General features: G+C 44.5%; 1 protein-coding gene across 2 annotated transcripts in view; it reads right to left on the bottom strand.

The window, feature by feature from the left end:
* The window catches only part of SLC24A3 (solute carrier family 24 member 3), a 329374-nt gene that overhangs the window by 50686 nt on the left and 257795 nt on the right, over positions 1-20893 (bottom strand). For both annotated transcript variants that reach the window (XM_073339750.2, XM_073339751.2), the window contains exon 7: positions 2777-2851. In XM_073339750.2, the coding sequence (XP_073195851.1) occupies positions 2777-2851 (75 nt within the window). The remainder of the gene's footprint in view (positions 1-2776; positions 2852-20893) is intronic.

Here is a 20893-nt window from a genome sequence, read left to right as displayed (position 1 = left end):
CGAACTATCTACCACCAAAGTAATCAGAGTGGGCGTCCCTTTGGTATAGTTCTGGAGCAGCATCCACTTGCTTCTGGGGCAGGGGGGGTCTGGAAGGCCAGCATCCCTTGTGGGGCAGAGTTAAGGTGACAGTGTATTGTTTATCAGGTGGTTGTCTCTAGGTGGAGGTGGGGTCTTAGAGGGGAGGAAGGCAGGCTACGTATTTTAAGAACCAAACAAATGCTACCACTGAAATCTGACTCTGTTTGACCTAACAAGATCTTTTAATACCACAGGAGAAAATGTCAAGCAGAGGGGTTAAATATTTTAATTGTTTTTCCTTTCTCCCCGTTCCCCCATTTGCCTTTATGTGCATTTAACAAATGGTAATTGACATAGCCCTGTTGATAGCAAGGAGCTGCTGAGGATTGGGCTTGACTCCGGGCAAGTGGGGTACAGAATCTAACCTGAGGCCCAGGAAGGAATGATAATATCCTAGTACTTTGGAGTAAAGATCCCAAGGAACAGAACTTTTGTAGTTCTGTAGCCATGAAGAATAGCCCCCCCATGGAAGACATTTGTGATGGAAGAGAGAAGGAACCAGAATGAAATAGTAATATATACCTTGTTTCCAGGTACCAGAGAGTTTTGATTAATGATCTGTCGAGTTTCTTGCTATATACCTAGTTTAAGGAATATTCTAGATATGACACAAAAGGTATGACTGTATCAGGCCACTGTTAGGATGCCGAGAAGCATCCAAAAATAAAGCTGTCATGCCCTGTGAGCAGAAAGATCACTGGAAGGTTTTTTTTAAAAAAAAAACAACCCCAGCCCCGCTCCCCTGACTGATTTGCAACTGTTCTGCAAATTAAATACACAATCCAAACACTATCAGGTTAGAAGCAAAGTGGCTTTCCATGGCCACTCTTCCTTTGGATTAAAAATAAACAAATAAATAAATAAAATAGCTGGGATGTTTCATGCATGCCTTTCTGCCCTTAGGAGGTAATTTTTTACAATATATGGGGTTGCTGGTTTATTGTTCAAAAGCCACTTTCTCATGCTTTATTATTCTCAAGCCATAGAAGTTACAAAGCAGCCTTTGTTGGTTTCACACATCATTACTGTCAATTACATTGCTTTTATTCTTGCCTGGATGTTGAGGTATGCATTAGATTGAAGACAAGCTATTTTTCATACATTGCAGAAGGCTGACCTTGCAGTGGTGAAATTACAAAGCACAAACAAGTTGAGGCAAACTCTTTGCTGGAAGTCTCAGGGGGAGGGGCTAGCTATGCACATGAAATATGTACCTAGTATGCAGGCACATGCATGCAACGGCAAAAGAAAATACAGCCAGGAAACTTTAATGTTGCCGAATTACAGTCACACGAATTCTGGAATTGCAAATGTTCATCTTCTCACCACAATGCTGACTTGACCTTACAAACGTATTAAAGTGAACACAAGAAGATCTCACTCTCCCCTTCTCCTCTTTAGTAGGGAATAGTTTATTTTAGGCTACATGTCCAAGACGACAGTAATGTATAGATGAAAACAACATTTATGCAAAATGCAGCTTTGCTCTGGGAAACGTAACTTTTGAATTTCCTGACTTTGTGCGAGTTTGGATGAAACTGTGCCATTTAACTGCTGTCGTTTTCACATTTCAATTCTTATGCGAGCATCGTTTCCCTTTGTGGCCTGATTTTCAGCAGCTCTGAGCACTTACACTTCCCACCGCACAGGATAGGAGCTGAACAGCGAGCACTGTTGATAATCAGGCCATTGGCTTCTAAATTCACGTTTAGGGTGCTATATAAGTGGCCTGATTTTCACAATTGCTAAATATTTTGGAGAATTATAACAACTAGTCACAAGGTGTTATCAATGAAACCATCTTGCAACCTCACTGGTAGGGTTTACCACCAGTACCCACTAAATCCCATGCATCTGTGTACAGGTATATGACTTATAGTAACATTTTGTATTCATGAATTGATTTCCTAACCACTGGGGCAAAGCATGTCCCTTCTTGAGTATGGAGGGCTTCTTGGTAGCAGAGCCAAAGGACCAAGGGGATGTGGGACGGGGGGTGGGGGGAATGACTCAAATTTGAGGTAGGAAATGCACAGATCCTTCCATCCTCTCCTCACATAAGGAACGAAATAGGACTAAGCATCCACTCCATGGCCTGACTGGAGGCCAGACCTCTGGGAGTACGTCTACACTACAGCGGGGAGCAAGCCTCCCAGCCTGGGTAGACAGACTTGAGCTAGCAGGACTTGTGCTCATGCATTTCTGAGGGTATGGGGGGTCCGAGATTGAGTGGCAAGCCCAAGCCTCCACTGGTGCCCCAACATCCACACAGCTATTTTCAGTGGGCTAATGTGAGCCCCACTAACACAAGTCTGTCTACCCGGCTGGGAGGCTCTCTCCCAGCCGCAGTACAGATGTACTCTGGGTTTCAGAGTTACCACCCCATTGAGATGAATGGTGCTGTTCACTCCTCTCAGAGCTATTGTTTCATGCTCTCTGCAGACTCAAGCGAGCACTGCTGTATCGATTACACCTGTGTTGTGTTTTTAAGCTTTCTTCCACAACCAGGAAGGCTAGAAGCAGCTTTTTTTTTTTTGTAATTGAGGTTTGGCCGTGACATGACTCCTGGAGCCAGGGCACAAGATTATAGTGCCTACGTCTTAATCTGCCCCCAGTGACAATTCTGATGCGGACCATAGGACACACTTAGCTTTCCTGAGCAGAAGCACCGTTATAATAGCCTTCAAAAACTTACCACAATGAGTGCAACAACAGACAGTGTGTAGTAGATTGAATCTCGCAGCAGACTCCATGATGACAGTGCAACCACCTGAGAAAATATGCAAAAAGTAGGAGTGAGCCAGGCTCTCGTCATCACAAGTTCTCTGTGTCAAAGGATGGACTGTCATTTCACAGTGCAAGCTTGCCCCATACATTAGTATGTGATATGAGAAATCCAAGTTTAGGAATCCACTGCATTTCTGAGACCGCTGTCCAGAGGCACAAAAAGGCCAGAGGTGAGACTGAATCTCTGGCACCTAAAGGCGGCAAAGTCATGGTAATGGACAGCACTTGCATTGCTTATCCATGGTCACATTCTGCCCTCAGTTACTTCTAGGCAGGTCTAATCATCCCTGTGTATCAGAAGGTTTTTTAATAGCTGTAACTGAAGGCAGAACTTGGGCTCAAATTGTTTGGTTAGGAGAAAGTCACAGTTCTAGAATCCTGTAAGATGTGTGGGTGGTGGAGGGATTGAGGGCCCAATCCTTTGAGGTACTGATCTTCTGTTAAAAACCCTGCAAGCCCCCAGAGAGAGCTTTCGGCACCTTGTGTGACGGGCTCAGCACCACACAAGATCCGATTTTAAAGGCGAAACGCGGGGAATGTTTATATTTTAAAATGGAAAGGAATACAGACAGAAAACTGGGAGGATGCAGGGAGCCCTGGTTCTCTGCTGCCTTCCACCTTGCAGAGCCATTTACATGAGAGCATCTCAAACTTTTCGGGCTCAGGACCCATTTGTTAAAGTTGAGGGCCTGTCGCAACCCAGTCAACAGGCTGGAGGTGAGGTGTTGGGTCCTGGCCCTAGCGGGCGGGGGGGGGAGGCCTGGGGGTCTTTGTTGCAGATCCCACCCTGCAGTCACCCCGCAGCAGTGGCTCCTGCAGTTCCTGGTCCTGTAGGGCTGGCCAGGCTTGGCTGCTCACTCTGGGTGTTGCAACCTCTGTGGCTGCAGTGCTGCTTAGATTTGGCCTTGAACTCCCTTGTGTCGGAGGGCAGCTGGGCCAAATCTGTGAGAGCACAGCTGTGACCTGGTGCATGGACTCACAGTGCTACTCACTCAAGTTGGACCTAGCCCCACCTCCGCATCTTCCTGACTGAGGGATGGCTGGGCCAAATCTGAGTGGTGCTGTAACCCTGCAGATCGCAATGCCCAGAATAGGGAGCTCAGCCCAGCCAATCCTGAGGGACCGGAGCCGTCACGTGAACCTTTTGAAATGTTCTGCTTCCCCCCACACCCACTTTTGGGATGTGATCCACGGATTGAGAAATGCAGACTAACACTGGACAGAAAGCACCTCCCACCCTAGGATCTCCAAGCATTCACCAACATTCATTAATTTAACTTCAGAAGAGAGCTGTGAGGAAGGCAAGCATTACTATATCCCTCTGACAGAGGGATGAGCTGAAGCACAGAGGACTTACTAAGCACTTGTCATTTTGTGAAGAGCCCACAAAAGTAGTTCTGCTCCAATGCATCTGAGATGCAGCACAGTGTGGAGAGGGGCTGCCTTTTGTAGACCTCTGAAAGTGCACCATGCCGGGCATGTTGGTGGTGTGTTGCCAAACACCTTCAGACACACACGATCACAACAGTCAACTAATTACACACTCTAGATGGGATTTTCAAAAGAGTGCAAGTAATTTAGGCACACAAGGCCTACTCTGCCTCTTAGTGCATAACTAGTACAATATAACATAAAGATGACTTTTCCTAAACACTTAGATACTTAAGTGTACTCTTGTAAGGCTGTGTATTATTACTTTGAGTAGGGCAGGAAAACAGAAGTCATGAAAGTCAGAGTTTAAGGCCAAATGGAACACCAGATGATTTAGTCTGACATCCTGTATATCACAGGCCACCACCACCCAACAACCAAAATTAGACCAAACTGTTACAGCCCACAGGAGACTACACTATCATGTGCCACAGGCAGAGAATAAGAGGGACTAAGTTGCACCAATGCCCGAGTTCCCCCCAATGGCAGGGAGCTGACTGAATGAGATATATCCAGATAATCCTGACCAGTGATTTACACCCCATGCTGCAAAGGAAGGTAAAACCTCTCTCCCACCCCCAAAGTCACTGCCAACCTAACATGGGGGAAAATTCCTTCCTGACTCCACACATGGTGACCACTTAGACCCTGAGCATGTGCGCGAGAACCAGCCAGCCAAGCACCCTAGAGACAGGATGCTTGGTGCCACCTCACAGCACTGGCCCCGTCCAGTGTCCCATCTCCAACATGGCCATCTCTAATGATTCAGAGGACGGAGACTCAACCCAGAGCATACTGTATTTCTGTGGGGGGGTGGCGGTGGGGATCTTATCTTGACCCCTCCAGATGTCTGGCTGAAACATGAGCTTTTAGGAACAGAAGGCATAAACTGAAAGTGAGCCTGAGGGCTGTTGAGCCCTGCCACCTACTATCACAAGCAATCAGGACATACAAGCACACTCATAAATTTGTCTAGCTTGCTCTTAAAACTAATTAAGTTGTTTGTCCCCACAACTCCTATTGGGAGGCTGTTCTAGAACCTCATGCCTCTGATGGGCAGAAACCTTCTTCTAATTTCCAGCCTCAATTTGTCCCTGGCCCATTTGTTCTTGTGCCAAAATATTTTTTTTAGCTTAAATAGCTCTTCACCCTCCCTAGTGTTTACGGTGAGCAATCCTATTCCCCTATCAGCCTTCTTTTTGCTAGGTTAAACAACCCATGTTTTTCCAGTCTCATAAGATCAACTCTCCATTCTGCTGGTCATCCTAGTAGCTCTTCTGCACCTGTTTGCTTGAATTCATTTCTCCTGAACATGGGTGACCAGAGCTGTACACAGCATTCCAGTTGAGATCTTACCAGTGCCACGTACAGTGGCGTTACTCCTTCTCTGTCTGTACTGGAAATGCCTCGCCTGATACATCCTAGGATCATATTTGCCTTTTCCACCATTGCGTCATGTTGGTGGCTCATGGTGATCCTGTGTTCGACCAACACACCCAGGTCTTTCTTGTCCTCTCTTGCCCCAGCTTGTGGGAGACATTTTTATTATTAGATCCTAAGTGCATGACCTTACTATTGAATTTCATCTCATTTCTGTGACTCCGGTCTTCAAGGTCATCCAGTCATTCCTGTATAACATTCTGATCCTCCTCTGTATTGACAATGCTTCCCAACTTTGTATCATCCACCAATGATTTGCTGATGACAAGGTCATGTATATGAAATGAATACTGTATACCATATCAATAGGTGCTCCATATTAGTATATAGGATAGAGTAACAGTGAAAATTTGCTACAGATACAGACTACGTGGAATCTCATTGATTTCAATGGAGCTCCATGAGATGCAGCAGTTTGTTTTCCATCAGAGAGCAGATTGCAGAATTGGGAGCTAAGTTTGCAGGGATATTAGCTTGTAGTTAACGGCGTTGGTCTCTGAATTAAACCTAATTAAGTCTGCAAAGTGCCTGGCTACAGAGTTAAATTAGAAGACACCTAAAACATTAAAGCTAGACAAATTCCAATTAGAAATAAGGCACACATTTTTAACAGTCAGACAAATCACTGAGCTCAGTGAAGGGGTAACCGGGTGAAATTCTCTGGCCTGTGTTATACAGGAGATCAGACTTGGTGATCTAATCAAGCATAACAACTCAGAAGTTATGAGATGATATCAACACAAGAACAACTGGATGAGTTAATCTGGAAATATCTAGCTCAAGTCCTTAGAGTAGGGATTACTTATCTTAGAAAGTGGTTGAATTTAAGATTCAATTCTCGAGGAACACACACATTTTCAAACTGTGTGAAAGATCATTGAGAATATGTTTATAATAGTTCTCAGAAAGAGAAAGGCTTTCTTTAGCTAGGTCGCACCGGACAACACACTTGGGAAAGGATCAGATATACTACTGAGTCTTATATTCAGAATCTCCTTTTTGGAAGGCTTACATTTAAAGCAGCAGAACTCGGTCACAATCAGAATTACAGTCCAAGGGCAAAAATCAGTGGAATTATCCCTCTAACACAAGGCCCTCACTTTTTTGACTACGCTATTGGTATTTTAGCTTTCATAGTCCATCCATTCTCCTGAACCTTGGACATTTACTGGATGTTTTTTTAAACTTCTAACACAAGATACAGACTAGCAATTGCAATTGCTCTATTTTGAGTTCTCCTTAGGAAAACTCTGCAATATGCATGCACAGTGGCTGTCATGAAAAAGGCAACATTTGTCAACAGTTATCTCACACTGCAGTATTTCCCTATCTCGCGCTGTGGTCACTGCTGGCAAATGTTGACTTTAAATGGGGACCACTGCATTGAAGTGGTTGCATTCAATTTTAGAACCGTGAGAAGGGATTCTTTGAACTTCCGAAGGCCACAAGACACAGGCCTGTGACGGAAGCGGGGCATCGCTGTACAAGTGCAGGGGTAATTCTGATAGACATTGTTAGAGGAAGCCTTCACTCCACAGACATGGTCCTGCTTTCTGCCTGCCCACTTTGGGGGGAGCTAGTACCTTTCTAACGCTCTCTTCTGGCCTTAAAATCTATGAATAAAATTGGGAGAGGTGGCCATTCTGTGTACAGTACACAATGCACTCACACTATTAAAATATATATGTCAGAGACGACCATGATCCTAAAAGACAGAAGGCTAATTTAGTTCTTGACTTTCTTAACTAAGAGCACTGATGGGGTGAATGACAAATGCTCATACAGCTGTTAACTTCTTCAATCAGCTAAGGTTTAACTATGATTATTTTTTCCACAGCCCCATAACTAATCTGTCTCCTTAAATCCTTATTTTCCATTTCTAGACGGTACGTCAGACATTCCCTTCATAAAATATGGTTTCCAGCCACATCCCCGAGTCATGTTTCTTCATGAATTCAATCAAACCAAAAGAAATTTCATTTTCACTTTTCATTATCTGTAAAAACCTTTCTTTTCACAGAAGATTGAAGTGTAACTGTTTGCCCACATTGTCAAAGATTAACCCTTAGAACACTGAGCATTTTGCAGCCTGTTGGCCCAAGGAATGTTCCAGAAGACGTAGGGCATGATTCTAATTTACGCAAAGGCCTCTTTGCACCATTCAGGCAGTATAAAGGGGCCTTGTAACTGCAATCTACACCCAGTCTATGCCCTTTTGCCCACCACAGCCATGTAAAGAGACACAGTGAAAATGAGAATCAGGCCCTGAGTATTCACAGATTGCTAGCCTGCACTGAAGTCCACGCTACTGCATCTTCACTGCTCTTGTTACCGGTGCTGGCTAGATTAAAGCTAGCATGGGCAGGCCTACCTGTGCTACAATCACACCTTACACTGCGATGTAGATATACCCCCACAGTGTTTGTGTTATTAGTATGGCCATCAGAAAGTTGTGATATTTTGGTTCAAAAGTTGCTGCCACTGTTTCTTAAAGTTGCGGTTCGGGGTGCTGGTGTGTGTGTGTGTGAGGGTGCAGGACCTAAACACTTGTTTTGTAATTGACTAGAGTTTGGGTCCTCTACCTTCCAACAGGGGCTGGCTATCCTCCCATTTCTCCAGTCGCTAGGGTGGGGTGAGGGTGGGGCTGAGCCCCCACATCCTAGAGCTGGCCCCAGCTCAGACGGCTGGAGGCCCTGTGTGCGGCTGGCATAGCCCTGTGCTCTGTTGGAGGTACACGCCCCAACCCCCACCTGGCCCTCCCTGAGCCCATCCCGCAATGTGGCCAGGCAGCTATGGAAGGCAAAGTCCTCAAGGTTGTGCAGGAACCACTGCTGTTCAGCAGGCCTGGCCCATGCCACGTGACAGAGGCAGAATTGCTCCTGGGTGAAGTGCGAAGCCCACAGAGCTGGAGTGGGCTTCGCAGAGAGAGCCTGGAGAGCCTGACCCTGACCCACATGGGTCCCTGGCCCCACTCTCCTCCATCCCTGCCCCTAATGGGCAAGGATGGAGCAGTGGCTGGGGCAAATTTGCAAGTGGCATTTCGAAAGAGTTGCAGCGTAATTTGACAGTTGCGGTGAGTGTTAAAATTTGCTGTTTTTGCACCGGACTCATGGCCTGTGATTTTCAGCCTTCATTATTAGCAGCCCACTGTCCCCTCTGTATTATTAATTCCAGCATCAGCAGCATTTGAGCTTCAAACCCTCCCCTCATCCCCCACGGGCCAGCTACTTAAGTCTAAGACACCATCTCCCGTAAGCTATAGAGATTTCGCTGTGTGGACAGGAGTTGCATTAAGGGCTGCACTCAGGTTATACCTCAAGCTAGCAGTGCCATGAAGACAAGCCTTAAGAATAAAAGGACATGTAATACACGTTCAATTGAGGATAAAACAGGATTGCTGCATAGTTCCTTTCACTCAGTACCTTTCAAAGCCACAGAAATCGGAAGGAATGTGGGTCACTGTGGGCCAATTTAGACAGGAACTAGGACTGTAGAAGAGAAAGGCCACTGAGTAATTCAGTCCTTGACTTCATTAGCTAATAGTCTCAAAAGGGCAGATTAAAAGCTGTCACGGGGCTGTAACATCTACAATCTGCTAAACTCTGCTCTATTTTTTCCACAGCCCTAGGACGTCCCCACAGTTGAACTGTATCCTCAAATCTTTATTTTCCATTTCTTGAGTGCACTTCAAACTTTTTGGGCCAGATCCTCCACTGGTGTACATCAGCACTGCTCTGGTGAAGTCAATGGAGCTGGGCCAATTTACACCAGCTTTATCTTTATAAATACGTTTTCCAGCCACATCCTCATGCTTGTGCAAGAATTCAATCAAATCAACAGTAGCTTCATTTTCATTCCACGTTATCTATATAAAGGGTCCCGTTTCAGAAAGCTGAAATAAAACAGGTCCCCGGAGTTCTCTGGTATTAACCCGTACATTACTGGCATTTTCTAGACTGCTAGCAAAACAAATTGTTTGAAATGTCATACGCTAAGGCCTCTTTAAATTGTGACTTTTTAAGTAGGTGTAAGTTTAATTCATGCTCACGTTCACGTCGCTTTATACTGCCAGAGCCATGTAAAGAACGTTTATTTGAAATGAGATTCAGGCCCATGTGATTGGTGGGCCAGATTCGATTTACACCAGTTGAAGGTCTGTCTCAGCATGTCTGTAGGTTATGATTGAAATACTCAAATTTAGGTGCCTAGAGGTATGTTCCTAAATCCATATTTAGGATCCTAGATAGTCTTTTTTGTTGGTTTTTGATTTTGTGTTTTCATTTTTACAAGCATTTTATAAAATTACATTCATTCTATTTAACTTTGTTCTTATGATGCTGTATATCATCCTGTGTGCTGTGATGGGCAGAATCAGGGCTGGACATTTTACCCTATAATCATTTGCGTTACTTAGAGATGTTGTAATATTTCTATCATTTTCCAGTTAAAGAAGTTTGTTGTTTGCCATGGAACCTCCATTTAATGAATGATCACTATACAGGGATAATACCCTGTATCAGCTGATTCACATAGGTTTTTCTGTGAACTCCTTATGTAAGCTTCATGGGTCCAATTCAGCCTGGGATCTGAAAGATCATGAACTGAATCATGCACCATCATATGTAATAACAATCCTGAAGGTCAAAATCGACCTTCATATACAGCCGTGCTATCCCACAGATGGTCAGATTCTGCCCTGCATCACACCTGAACAACCCCATTATCTCAAATGGGATTACAAACATGCACCCGATGGCAGACTGGAGATGCTTTAAGAGCTGGAAAGAACCTAGCTTCTGATGCGAAGTTGAGTGAGACCTATATAAGGAATTGGGCTTGTACGAGGAGTTCATATTTCACATAGGTCATGGCACATCTATGCTGCTATTGCAAAGTAAAGCCGAGATTCCCCTCCATCTGGGTTGGGGGTGGGGATGGCATAGGTTACAGCAGATTTATGCCTGATGAGAACCCCTCAACCGCAGGCGAATTCTCCGCAGGCCATATATGGCCAAATTCAGTCTCCTTTGTGCTGCTGGAGCAGTGCAATGGGATTGGGATGGGGGAGAGAATCCGGCCCTACATTTCTCTGTGAGATGAAGAATTTATTATAGGGTTCGGTCGAACCGTAACTACGACATTACAGATTGCTCAGTTAAAAATATATCCCTCTCCTTGTCTCTTTACAGTCAATCCCTAAAGAGTTACTGTGGAAAATGTAAAGGGCTGTTAGTTACATTTTTAAACCTTTCACACGCTGACACATACATCTTAATGTAGCCAAGAGACAACTTAATTCCTGGTGTTGCCATTTAGGTTATGCACTGCAACCATAGTAACCAAACCAATATAAGCATCAAATTGTCAGTCCACCCAGCATGGAAAAGTTGCCCTAAGGGGACTGATTACAAATGCTCCTGAAACCCATATCTCGCTCAGCAAGACCAAGCGTCCCACAGTGAAGAAATCTTTGGCGAGCAACAGTGAGAGTAGGGATAGAAATGACGTGGAGAGGAAAACACTCTAGAAAAAGGAAAACAGGAAATGCCATTTTTTTTCTTTTCTTTTATCTAAAACGTAGTTATTTATCTTGAACCTTTAGACCGGTGATACGCAGACCTCAGTGGTTCAGAAGCAAAATTAGTGATCAACATTACCCCAAAGATCCAAGGTAGTGTGAATTCATTGTTTCATTTACGATAGTACTACGTATTCATATTTAAACAGTATGGCAGGGGAAATTATATAAAATTGTATACATAAAATTCTCACAGCAAAATGACAGACCAAGTATTATTATGTTATCAACTACAATTGGTTAATAACACAGTTAAAGCCTCCTGATTGGTCAATAACTTAGATGGGTTAATAATTAAATCACATGGTGTTTTAATATCATGTGCTGCCAAGAATCGCAGGAGACACATTGAGGAGGCAATTGCGGGGGAGGGGAGAAAGGGTGTATTTTGCAAGAAAGGAAGACCCTACATCCAGCCAGTGTCAAGACTCTCCAAGTCTTAATTATTACTGTCAAGTCCTCAAATGCATTGGACACTGCTGACAAAATCTCTGATCAAGAGTGCACGGGCACACGCCCATCCCATAGGGACAATGTCTCGAAGAAGTCTGCGAACATTTTCTCCTTTGTCGGAGGAGAAAGAATGAAAGCAAGTTGAGAGAGAGAGAGAGAGAGAGAGAGAGAGAGAGAGAGAGAACACTTAGTTTACTGGGCTCCCCTAGCTGAGATCTAATGCACAGCACTAATGTTTAGTTAATTTTACTTTAATTGCACAAGTTATTAACTCCTGAACCGGGGGCGTCACTAGGGGTCACAAGCATTGCTGATACTAGTAAAGCAAAGCACATGAGTACTGGAGACGACACCTAAAATTCAAAATGAATTCTCATGGACATAGATTTCAACCTGTAAACCAATCACGAGGGAGGCTCGCCGAGCGGGTGAAGGAAAAAATGTGATCTTTCCCACCGAAAGGCTCACAAGGGGCTCTGACCATCTCCTTCCAATGGCTGAAGGTTCTCTCATCCTGCAGACCTTGGTAGGTCCACAGAACAGAGGGAAATGCCCCCAGCCTGCTCCCTAGACACTGCTAAAGGCTTATTGGAAGGAGGAATCCCAAATGATCCTTAGGACTCTTCTATGCCTTAGGCTCATTGTGGGCTTTTCCAACCCATGAGCTTTGGGAAGGTCATCAGGGACTACCCCAAATCCCCAAGAACCACAGTACGCTTGGTAGCCAGGCTGGTAAGTCAGACAAGCACCTGTTAACTCAACGGAGAATGGGGAGCCTGTTTGGCTATGGTATTTAACTAAATTTCAGTTGTGAGGCCATCTGTGAAGCCTCATTTTCTTCAAATTCTGCCAGTTACACCCGTGCATCCCCACTGAGAGAAGAACGGGGACAACAGAGGGACACAGGTGTAACTGAGGGCAATGTCTTTATTATACTAATGTAGATGCATGAGCCAGAAAGAGCAAACATCTCTCAAAGCCCAGGCTCAGACTGGAGGGCCGGTGAGCAAGCTGTTCTTTTATTCCTACACTGAGCAATCAGATATGGAAATCACTGCAACAGAAGAGATGTCGAACCCACCAGTGCTGTTTTTGCAAAGCCACTCCCCAGAGCAGAGCTGCACTTGAAAGGGCTACAAAAATCCCCCTTCCTCTGGTTCACCTTGTGCTGATGATTCTGTAAACTCAGCTGTTGCTGCTATCATGCTGTTAGCTGTAGAGTGCTCAAGATCTCTGGATCGCAGAAAACTCTCCCACCAATCCTTACCTGCAAGTACTATCATTGTATATATTACAGTAACACTAAGGGCATGTCTACACTGGAAAAAAAGACCCGCGCACATAGCCACAGCTGGCCTGGATCAGATGACTCAGGCTTGCAGGGCTGAGGGTCTAAACATTGCTCTGTAGACGTGTGGACGTGGGCTAGGGCCCAGGCCCATGGTCCGAGAGCCTGGGATCCAGCCCAAGCCCAAATGCCTACACCGCAATTTTTAGCCCTGTAGATCAGGCCCAGTAAGCCTGAGTCAGCTGATCCGCGCCAGCTGCGGTTGTTTAATTGCACTAGAGATGTACCCTAAGAGGCCTAGTTGAGATGCTCCCCTAGTGTGCTAGGTACTGTACCCACACCCACAGTAGGACAGTCTCTGGCCCAAAGAGCACGCAATATGAACAGCCCAAGGAAGCGTTATTATCCCCATTTTATAGATGGGGAACTGAGGCAGAGAGAGTAAATTACTTGCCCAAGATTACACAGTCTGTGGTGAGTCAGCACCTTACTCCAAGGCTTCTGAGTCTCATTCCAGTGTCTTACCCACATGGCCCTCTGTCTCCTCTATTTAGACATGCCCCTCCATCACTCTTCCTGACTACTCCTTTCCTCCCAGCTGGGGCAGAAAACCCTCTTGCCAGCCCCCGGCATTCTCAAGAAGAAAGCTGACCAGACTTGTTATCCGATTTGCAGCTAGCTCCGTGTCTGAAACATATTTTGGTTTCCACTGGACCTGTCAGCCCTGTGTGTGGCACTGAAAGCTTACATGGCAGTGAGGTGTTCGTGGTGCAGAATGCAGTGGCTGGTAGTTAGCCCTTAGGTTAGTAACCACTAGAGCCTCACACCTGTCAGAGCTGGCTCATGAATGAGATGACACTGAATTTCAGCTGTTAGAAGGAATGGTAAGGCAAGCGGGGAAACAACAAAATATCTGGTAGACTTTGAAAGTGACAAGCAGCAGCTCTGTGTTGGAACAGCTCAGCCTAGGCATGTCTAGTAATAAGCATTTCAAAGTGACATGCAGCAAATGTAAGTAATGCAAGTAGAGCTGGGAGGAAACTGTCTTCCAATCCGACCAGTATTTTGGGGAGTTCAAAAAAAAAAAAAAGAGGTTCCCTCCCTGAATCGGGACAAAGGTAAAATCTATTTCCACAAACTGAAAAAATGGGGAAAAAAATCAGTTTGGGTCAATTGAAACATTTTATAAGATAATTTCCTAACTGTTGTTTTGATCAGGACTATTTTCTCCCTTTTAATAAAACCCTTTTTTTTTCACTCCAATCAGCTTAAATTTCAAAACCCAAAGTTGTTTTGAAGAGGAAAACCAGAATATTTTGTTTTTAAAATGTCAAAACAAAACATTTCCAAACCTCAAAAAAAGCAATTTTTCAATTTGGGAGATTAACCGAAACCAACCCTGTTTTGCTATAACAAACTTTGCGACTTCGTGTTTTTTGACGAAAAATTTTTGTTGAAAAATTCCCGACTGGCTCTAAATGAAAGGCACACACATCGTAACTAGAGAGAGTCTAGGAGGATGAAAATGATAACCAGTTACTGACAGCTTTGCTACAAGCAAGAACTTCGGTTGACCATACAAAAACTACAAGGGTGCACAAAAGGAAAAGCAAGAGATTGTTCACTCTGGATTCCTTATACAAATAATAGACCAGATTTGCTCCGCTCTGTTCCTCTGCTGTATTAGGGGGTAGTAAGAATGGAGACTGTGCCTAATTTCCGTGCTGGGATTACCCTGGCATAGGGGAATTACTAGTGGGTAGCGCTCACATAATTAGCACCCTCCCCAAATCTCTAGGCCCAAAAGATGTATCAGGGTGAAGAAAGGATCGGAAGGGTGGGCAGGTGAACTGTCAATCCCTAAATGGAGCACAGTCCTTTATGGACCATAGTCAGTGGGTGCAGTTTAGAGCAGCCCACAGGCTGCTCTAACTTACACCTGTTGCTGGGCAGAGACTCTGACAGTTCCCTCCTCTGCTGCACCCAGAGAATCTGGGCCAGTAGCATAGCCTACTCCAGAAAATGGGGCAAATCACTACAGAATCTCTGATGCAAGCTGTAATACTTTATCTAAAGCTAGCATTCATATAAGGGATATTTGTGCATGCCGCTTCTGCTACCAAAAGTCTATAAAGCTGTACTGACATGTGCACGCTCTTTGGTAAATAAGAGTATTTTTGCTGTTTAATTTGCTAGACGAAACAGGTGTTGGTTCACACTGTATCAAATATTACAAGCTTATCCAAGATCTTTGTGTGAATGTACCACACACATTTTTCACTCAGAAACGTTCCAGTTGTTCATCTCCTTTTCTTGCATTGCCTTTCTTATGCAGTACGATTGGTGGTAAATACTGACTTGAAATCCTGAGCTTTGAAAGCTAGCCTTCTAATCTGATTTCTCTATTAATGCCTTGACACAAGAGCTTAGATTTTCTAGGTACCAAAACCTATGACTTAATTTCTTAATGCTGAGGGGCAGGAATTCTTGGCCAAAGGGGCTCAGAAATTAAAGGCAAAACCTTACAGTGATTAACTGCAATAGCTTACACAGATAAATCACCAACACGGACACTGGATTTTCAGAACATTGTTCGTCTCCGTTTCAGAGTCTCCATAGCTGCGACTGTGTCTTTCCCCAGTGACTCTCAGTGAATGTTGCTGCTTCTCCGGAAGAAATTTACCTTGCTGGCACTCAACGACATTGAAACCACTACTCAGCAGGATGGAGTTTGGAGAAAAGATGGAGACTTTGAGAGCTGTTTCAAGGGCCGTTCTAGAACATTCTAGATTTTATGTAATTTAAATTAGCTTTAATATAAGCAATCCTCATGGATTTCCTACCGTGTTGCGCTTCAAGTGTGATATCCTGGCCCACTGAAGTCAATTGGTGTTTTTCACTGACTTCAGTGGGGCCAGAATTTCACCCCAAGATTACATAAGAAGCCACGCTGGCAGCCCAAACTCTGCTCTCAGGAGAGAGTTTGATCTAGTGGTTCAATGTAACCCATTGATTGGTTTGTGCCTCACCCACAGAGGCTTTGAATCTGTTACTGCCTCAGCTGGTGTTTTGCCCTTTCTAGCTCAAGCTGCAGCAGCTCATGCTTTTAGCTCTGGAAGTCCCCGGTTCAGTCCCCAGCGTGCTGGCCGCGATGGCAGCCATGAGCCGTCACATAAGCAAAAAGACTGGAATCCATATGCTCTGAGTTCTATTCCTGACTCTTCTACTGACCAGCTAAGTGATCCTGGGAAAGTGCCTGGTCCACAGAATCCCTATCTGTAAACCAGGGGTAACTATTCCCACCTCACATAGGGATGCTGTTAGGTTAAGTCATTAATGCGTGGAAAGTGCCTGGGGATCCTTGGACAGTAGGTGCTAGGCATAATATGATAGTTCTCTGAACCTTTTTCTTAGTATTTCATCTGCTGAGCAGCCTTTGTCACAAACAATATGGTGGCTTCCTTTGCACTGTCCATTTTTTAAGGTGACTAGAGTGACGGTTTTAATCTGCTTTGCACTTAGAGTGACTAGCAGGGCACTTTTCATTTAAAGGAAACTTTTAAACTCCACGATCTCTCAGGTGCCACAAGGACTCCTCATTCTTTTTGCTGATACAGACCGACACGGCTATCCCTCTGAAAATTGTAAAACTGAGGCGCAGTCAGCAAAATGTTTCCTTACCTGATGCTATGGATAAAAGACAACGCTAGGCTCTCCCTGGAGGTGACTTAACTTTAGTGGCTAGATCACTGCTGTGGTATCCTTACAGACAGCTAATCGTTTGGGGTGGGACCACCTAACTTTGTTTGCACTGGAGTTGATTTCAGTGGGAGCAGAGTTAGGCCGGTACTGGGTGGTTTTGAAAATCTCAGGCTTGACCTGCAATAAGACGGAACAATGGCATGTGTGCTTTGAACATGTAGGGCCAGACTGTTCGCTGTCTGCATGTCCCCATGTGCCACCAAACTGTCCCATGCATAGCCTCCCTTGCTGCTCCTCACTGGGCAGTGCAACTCCACACTGCCCCCAGCCCGGGGCTTTGTGCAACTGCATAATCAAGCCCTCAGCATAGGTGAAGTTACTTTCTAAATACAATTAATTTATAAAGTCACCTTTCACTCATTCTTTACACTGATTGCCAGTATGATGCACGCAGAAGCAGCTGTAAACATAAAAGGGAAATGACCGAGAGAAAGCTTGCCATTTGGTGAAATGAACAGCAGTTGGTTCCAGTAGATGCCATTGGATAGGAGGTGGTGCTGATTCTGGGTAAGAACGTTATCCCACCTCCCACAATCCCCACCTCAGCCCACTTGCGTGTCTTATCATTTACTATATGTTTGTACAGTGTCTAACATAAAGGGGCTGCGATCTGGTTGTCCTCTAGGCACTGCTGCACTATACATGTTTAATAAATAATAATATTTTTCCACTGTCCATGATGGCATAGCTCTTTTACACAAATTCCAGATTCAAGCCACTTCCATGCTGCTAATAGCAGGCAAAAATATAAAGGCAATTGTATCAACAAACAGGTTCTTAAGAGAAGATGAAGGAAAGTGTACCAGAGACATGCAGAAAGAGATATACTGAAAGGTTTGCTGCTGCTGTATCTCCATTGTGCCACACATCCACGTTGCAGTGGACACAGGAAAGGCGAGGGGGCAAGTTAGAATGGCACACAGCAGGAAAGAGGGCACTGCTGTGTCACATACTGCTACCTCAGCTGTTTAGTACTCTTAATAAGCCCGTAATAAGCATTACAATGGTCTAAAGGAACCTCAGAAGCATAGAGGTTTGGATCATTCTTTGCACTTTTCCCTTTCCGATCTGAATTGCATGGGAGCAGTCAGTGAAGCTGCGTTTCTGCCACACAGCTGGAGGCCGAGATCAGGTTTCTAAATGCTTTCTGTGCTGCCTGACATATTGCTTGCTATCCATGGTAATTTACAAGCATTCCAAAGCCCTGCAATTTGCAGGGAGCACACACAGTATCAGTCTCTTTAATTAGCTGTGGCAAGATATAAATTGGGAATCTCCTTGCATGCTACTTCTGATTTGTGTGAGCTATTCTAGGAGCCAGGGATGTCCCTTTAAAGCTGGAGGGAGCTCCCTGTGGAAGACGGTGGCACGTCAGTGGCATGTCTGACCATCATGTTTCATAAAATCCTTGATGGAAACTGCTAATCAGTCCTCGGATATTGTAATAGGATTTCATAGTGTTGGAAGTCAAAAGATTAATTGCTGGCCAGTGTTACCGTGAGGAATGAACTGAGATGGAGGTTCTGGCCCAGATTTTAAGGCAACTCAGGCTCACAGTTGTCCATTTAAAATGTGTGTCTGATTTAAATAAGAAGGGGCCTCTATCCAAGGTGTTGGCACCCCCGGTGCAAATGACAAGAATTCAATTAAATAGCACTTGTACCTCCTAACAGTTGGCAGAATCCAACAAGACCCAGAATTCCTCTCTCCATGCAGAGCCAAACCCCAGCCTCTGCAGCAGCCCATGTAAACAGACAGACATTGCAACATGCCCTGAAGCTCAACAGACCAGAGCTATCCCGGAGCTGGGGTGGAGGAAACACAGAGATGAGGGTCAGGAAAACTTGTTTGAGAGCTGAGGGCATCTCGCTGAGAACCAGCTACCTGCATGCTCTCTGAACAGAGGGGGAACCAGCTGATCACAATTGTGGTCCTGTGGCATGAGGAAAAAGGACTGCACATCCCAACACCACAACCGTGTATGCAAACTGAGTAACGTCATGCAAAAATGCACCTGCTTAACTATTTGCCCATGCAGTTGCGTTTAGTACATTGTTAAATTAACCACAGTGTGTGTCCATACGTCCTTTAGGAAGGGAATACTGTAGTATTATTGCTCAGCATTTACTGTGGATATCTGCTAATCCCCTTAAATTGCAGCAGTATTTAAGTTTTTACTTAAACAGCTGACTATACTCTTACTTCCTCAGACTGGCAGGGTTGGGCTTGACTGACAGACCTCTAAGAAGCCTAGGGTCCTGTGGAAAGTGGCATCAACCAACCAGCACCTAAAGCCCTAACAAATTGAATTAAGATACACTAACATTAGTCGCTCCTCAACCCATTTAAGAGTGTCTGAGTTGGGGGGCTGCACAGAGTTACCCAAATCGATTTAGACACTGATTGAGTTAAACTGGTGCAATTTCTGAGGGTAGAGAAGGCCCCACTTTGCATTAAAGTCTCAAGCCAAAGTCCAGTGGACACACTCCCATTAATTTCAGTGGGCACTGGATGAGGTCCCAAATCTGAATTACTGGCAGACCAAAACTAATCTATCCCAGGGCCAGATTCAGAGAGGTAGAATACAACTTGAATACCAGAGCTGGGCTCTGAGCAGCTCCATGAAGAGGGAGAAAGGAACTGTGACAATTGCTTGCCTCCTTGGAGAAAAAAAATGGAATAAATAAATGGATTTTCCCATCCTCATTATTATTCGTGTTACCATAATGCCTAGTACCTCCAGTCCTACCCCAAGACACCACTGAGCTAGGGGGTGTACAAACACGGAACAAAAAGGCGGTCCCACACCCCAAAGGGCTTACAATCTACGTGGCAGCGAATCTAGATTTGCCCTTGCCTGCCTGCAGTGCTCAGGAAGATCTGAATTCTGAACCCCACAGGGGACGTGTCCCTCTGTATGGCCCTAAAGAATCCTTCATATAGACACTGCAGCATGTCAAACTCCATATTAAAATGGGATAGAGCTAAATCCCTCATGAAGAAGCAAATGCTGTTAAAAAGCTGCATCATTTCATTATGCAAAAAGCCTTAAATCCTGTCCTGAAATCCTCCCTTTTTCTAGGGAGCGTGGAATAAAATGTTAGACACAAGACTTTTCAAATCACTTTCAGGCAGGTCAGTAACTGACACAAGAGCTGTTTAGTTTGATAACCATTCAGCTGCAATTATATCGCAGCAGTTCTGACATTGAGAGAGAGCAAAGCTGCGATAACTTTGTGTTGGTTCTAGTTTTGTTTCTGCAGAGATAATAGACAGTACATTGAGAAACATCATCTTGCTGATAGGTTTCAGGATTGTTAATTGCACGGGCAATAATAATTACTAATATTAGTGATGTTTAATTCTACTTATGCCACACTGATATAAATGGCAGCTGTATTGGTGATAAACATCATTAACAGTCCTTAATGGCCTTACACAAATCCAACCAAGAGTCCAAAGATGAGAAATCACAGCTGCTCAGTGAATCCAAGCAGAAAATTAAAATATCTATATGAAATAATCGGTGCTTTTCCAAACAGCTATTTGTGAAAGAGGTAACGACTTGATTTGACACAGTGACACAATATCTGCAAGAAGGCCAGGTCACTGTAAACTAGACTGTAATGTTAACAAACGTGATACAGTAGACTGCAATCTGACCTGTGCCCAAACTTTTGCTGCAAAGCTCAAATTTGCAGCAGGTTTGAAAGCATTGTTTTGGGTGGAAATCATGTGAAACGCCATTTTGCAGGCATTCCATGCAAAACCAGGCCAAAGGGTGTCGTTTCTGCTGAATTTTATTCAGCTTGTTCAAATCTGGCACTCCAGTTGTAACTTGGGGATTAAAACCAATACATGAAGGGGAACAGAATTAAAAAATTTCTTATGGATCCTTCAAACCACATCAAATGTCACAGAGCTTTACTTGCAAGGTGAAGCAAAGCCAAGTTCAATATCTCAGGGCCCTTTGCTCAACTCTCTTTACACATGAAGAAAGGCACCAAGGAAACAACACTGTTGTCCAGAAAAGAGATGGAACCCCCCCGAATACACACAGACGTACAGAATTG

This window comes from Lepidochelys kempii, chromosome 3, assembly GCF_965140285.1.
Source record: "Lepidochelys kempii isolate rLepKem1 chromosome 3, rLepKem1.hap1, whole genome shotgun sequence".
NCBI lineage: Eukaryota > Metazoa > Chordata > Testudines > Cheloniidae > Lepidochelys > Lepidochelys kempii.
The sequence above is the reverse complement of the archived record's forward strand: the minus strand, read 5'-3'. Positions and strand labels throughout refer to the sequence as shown.